The sequence below is a fragment of the Pyrus communis genome, chromosome 8, assembly GCF_963583255.1.
Source record: "Pyrus communis chromosome 8, drPyrComm1.1, whole genome shotgun sequence".
In the NCBI taxonomy this organism is placed as follows: Eukaryota; Viridiplantae; Streptophyta; class Magnoliopsida; order Rosales; family Rosaceae; genus Pyrus; species Pyrus communis.
Genome location: NC_084810.1, coordinates 6,047,695 through 6,050,934, shown reverse-complemented (window position 1 = coordinate 6,050,934; position 3,240 = coordinate 6,047,695). Strand labels below are relative to the sequence as shown.

Sequence of the window (3,240 nt, the reverse complement as noted above, 5' to 3'; positions counted from 1 at the left end):
TCAAAACCAGTTACTATCAGATCTCGAAATAAAATCAAAACGTGCTAGACGATGTGCCACACTGTTAGCTTGACGACGGAAATGGGTAGAATAAACTCCAAAGTTCGAAGCCATAAGCACCTTCAAGTCTTCAATAATAATCCCAACATCAGAGAGACGGGGAGAAGTATCTCGAAGGGCAGCAACAATTTGGAGCGAATCACACTCAAGAATGAAATTTTGAAAACCCCTTTGCATCGCCAGTAACAAGCCCATCCTAGCAGCCGTGGCCTCCACAAGAAGATAGGATACGATATCTACCTCTGCAGCAGCCGCAGCCGCAGCCACAAAACGTCCCCTATCATTCCGAATAATGACACCCACACCTCCCTGCTTTGTGGTTTCATTCCAAGCACCATCAACATTTGACAAGGACAGATGCAGGACCATTAGACCCCGCAGGTAAAAAAGTCACTCGATTGAACTCCTGCTGCCACGAAGAAATGCAGCGGGAATTGATAATGTCAGGAGGTTCATTCGAGTCATTCCAAAGGCGATTGTTTCTTGCCCCCCAAATAGCCCGTAAGATCATCAAACAAGTAGAAAAGTTTGGGGTCCCCATGCGGCGACAAAGAGGCTTTTGGTAGGAGCGGCACAAACCTCCAGGTTTTAACTCTACCGGCCTTATGTTTATGATGATGCTTACTGCTCAAAGCAATTACTTCGACGGTGGTTAGCATAATCCTTCATATGAGATTATGTGGTATGATCGTAAAAAAAATTACCAAAACTGTGGTCAATGATGTGAAACATCTTAACCATATACAAGTTCATGCATCTACAAGTACACGTATATAACATCAATTACAAAATTGTATCAGATTATTCGATATGTACACCTGCAAGAAATCATCTGACCCTTTCTTTCTGAGAGCGGGAAGCGTGAGCCTCTTCGATATATCGTGTGAGAAGTGAAATCCCGTAATGTGAGGCACTTGAGGTAGCATAATAGGATGTCACGGTGAGTTGAGCAAACTTTGGAAGTGCATAACCTGCAACATCCAATATTAACAGAGAATTGAAAAACATGCATCCAAGATTTTAAAGAAACGCTTAATTGCAAAATCCCTTTTTCCGCATTCTTAACTACCCTCAAATTACACATGCATCGTGGTCTATGTAGAAAATGTCACATACTGATTTTTACAATATCCTAAGAACACCAAATGCGAATGAAACTAAGAACATCGGGTAAAAACTTCAGCTGAGTCTCAGATATTGAGGGAACATGGCTTAGTCTACTCTACATACACTTGGTACAACCAAACAAGTCGAGAATCACATCTATTTTTAACATAAATTAGCCATTCCATGCCTGCTAAACAAGTGATCCGATTAATCAAAATAAAAACAGAAGAGCAGCAACAAACAGAAATGCAAAAGCATTTATCATGTTCCAAAAATAGACTTCTTTTAACCCAGTGGAGAAAGGCCGGATTTTTACCTCCAAATGCAGCACTGGCACCCGAAAACAGTAGCAGTGGAGGAAGCTATGATTTAGAAGAAAATAACAAATGTGAGCTTAAATGTTGAACATAAAAATATAAATCTCTAATGATAAATGCCAATAAGTGCATTGCAGGATAAAAGGTGAATAACAAGAAGAAGAGATGTACCCCAACTAAGAAAGGAAGCCACTTTGGTCCCTTCAAGCGACTCTGAAGGTACGGGATCCCTGCAATCAAGTAACACTAAGAAATCTGCACATGAAAGCATATACTTTGTAAAGACAATGGGAAACATATATACCTGTATTAAAGCTATGGATTGCACTAAGCATTCCTCCAATACCTGAGCCAGCCTATTCATACAAACAATAATGGAGAGGTTTAATCACTCATATAACAAGCTACGTCCAAATCACTATCATAAACATACACTCAAACATGATCTTTGTACAGCTTGACCCTAACAACACAACTGATATTGAGTTATATAATCTATCATATGAATCAACAATTAACAGGGGATGTATACCCAATCTTCAAGTTTGACAGCATTTTGTGATGCAGATTATATGATACAAATTCGGAGCTAACAACAACCAATTACATAATAACTAACAAAGAATCATTGTTAAGATCAAACAGTTCAATACCGAAATGATGTAAACATACACGCAAACATGATCCTCATACATAAACCTAGACCATTGATGCTAAGAACGCAACTGAAGTTGGGTTCTACTTCTACCCGATGAACCAACTATAAGCAAGTGGATTCATGCCCAATTCTTCAAGAATTTTGGCCCCTCACAGAGAGATTAAGTCGATATCAACAATATTTTGTAATGCAGATTATTATACGATTTCGGAGCTACCAACAACCAAGAACACATTAACTAACAAAAGATCATACTTATGATCTAAACTTCAATACACAAATGATACAAATCTTAAATGTTCATAACTCATCGCTACACACATACACAAAAAATAAAAATAAAAAAATAAAAAAAACCTATGAAAAGTATCCTACTCCAAGTTCCCATATCAAAACAACGAAAATTCACAACGAAACCCAATTGCTACACAAAGAAATAAACTTTAGCTCAAATAGGTAGCTGAAAAAAAGAGAAACTTACAACAGCAGTGGCATCGTGAAGAACAGGAGTGATGGTCCATTCTCCTTTTTCCTGAACAGCAAACAAAACAGATTCAAATCAATTTCCAACTGTAAAATCCATTATATCAAATCACCAAACGAGTTAGGTTATGGGGGTTTGTACGGAATCGTGGTCAAGGAGAGAGAGACAACGAGGGCAGCGAGGGGTGCCGAGGCCCGGATTCATGGTGGGATCGTGGTGCAGGTTCCCGCTCCTCAGCTTCTGTTCGTATACCTCTCGAGTCCCCATCGTCGGATTTTGATAAAAATGCTACCAATTTCAGAGAAATCGGCTGACGGAGGCGATGGTAACTCAATTGGCGGAGATGACGGCAGCCATGGAGGAGATGAATCACCGGAGAGGGGGATGTGAAAAGATCGGGTGGGAGCGATGGAGGAGAAGAAGACGATGATGATGCGTGTGCCCTAACCTTGCTATTGAAAATTTTAGGTGCGACGGCAGCGTTTTAGTCGATGGGCTACGGTTGTCATCGTTGAGTGGGCAAATATCACACGGGTTGGGCTCGGTATAATTTTGGGCCACGCAAAAACCGTTATCACCTAGTGACCAAAAAAATTATGGTCATTTATCGTTAA

General features: G+C 40.0%; 2 protein-coding genes across 2 annotated transcripts; both read right to left on the bottom strand.

The window, feature by feature from the left end:
• LOC137742843 (uncharacterized) lies at positions 1-429 on the bottom strand. The gene has a single exon (XM_068482791.1). It carries the CDS (start codon positions 427-429, stop codon positions 1-3), a length of 429 nt encoding a protein of 142 aa, XP_068338892.1.
• A 341-nt stretch (positions 430-770) lies between these two features.
• On the bottom strand, positions 771-3,030 carry LOC137743370 (uncharacterized). Its single transcript, XM_068483254.1, has 6 exons — positions 2,768-3,030; positions 2,624-2,674; positions 1,789-1,840; positions 1,656-1,714; positions 1,484-1,529; positions 771-1,031 (listed from the first exon to the last, which is right to left on the bottom strand). Exons 1-6 carry the CDS (start codon positions 2,891-2,893, stop codon positions 889-891), a joined length of 477 nt encoding a protein of 158 aa, XP_068339355.1. The 5' UTR covers positions 2,894-3,030; the 3' UTR covers positions 771-888.
• Between the last annotated feature and the right edge of the window lie 210 nt (positions 3,031-3,240).

Excerpts from the sequence above, each read along its gene's own strand:
- LOC137743370 (XM_068483254.1), bottom strand. The coding sequence starts at position 2,893 with ATGGGGACTCGAGAGGTATACGAACAGAAGCTGAGGAGCGGGAACCTG. Across the intron at positions 1,841-2,623 it reads TTCACGATGCCACTGCTGTT|GCTGGCTCAGGTATTGGAGG; the intron begins GTAAGTTTCTCT and ends TTGTATGAATAG. Across the intron at positions 1,032-1,483 it reads TGCCAGTGCTGCATTTGGAG|GTTATGCACTTCCAAAGTTT; the intron begins GTAAAAATCCGG and ends TGGATGTTGCAG.
- LOC137742843 (XM_068482791.1), bottom strand. The coding sequence starts at position 429 with ATGGTCCTGCATCTGTCCTTGTCAAATGTTGATGGTGCTTGGAATGAA.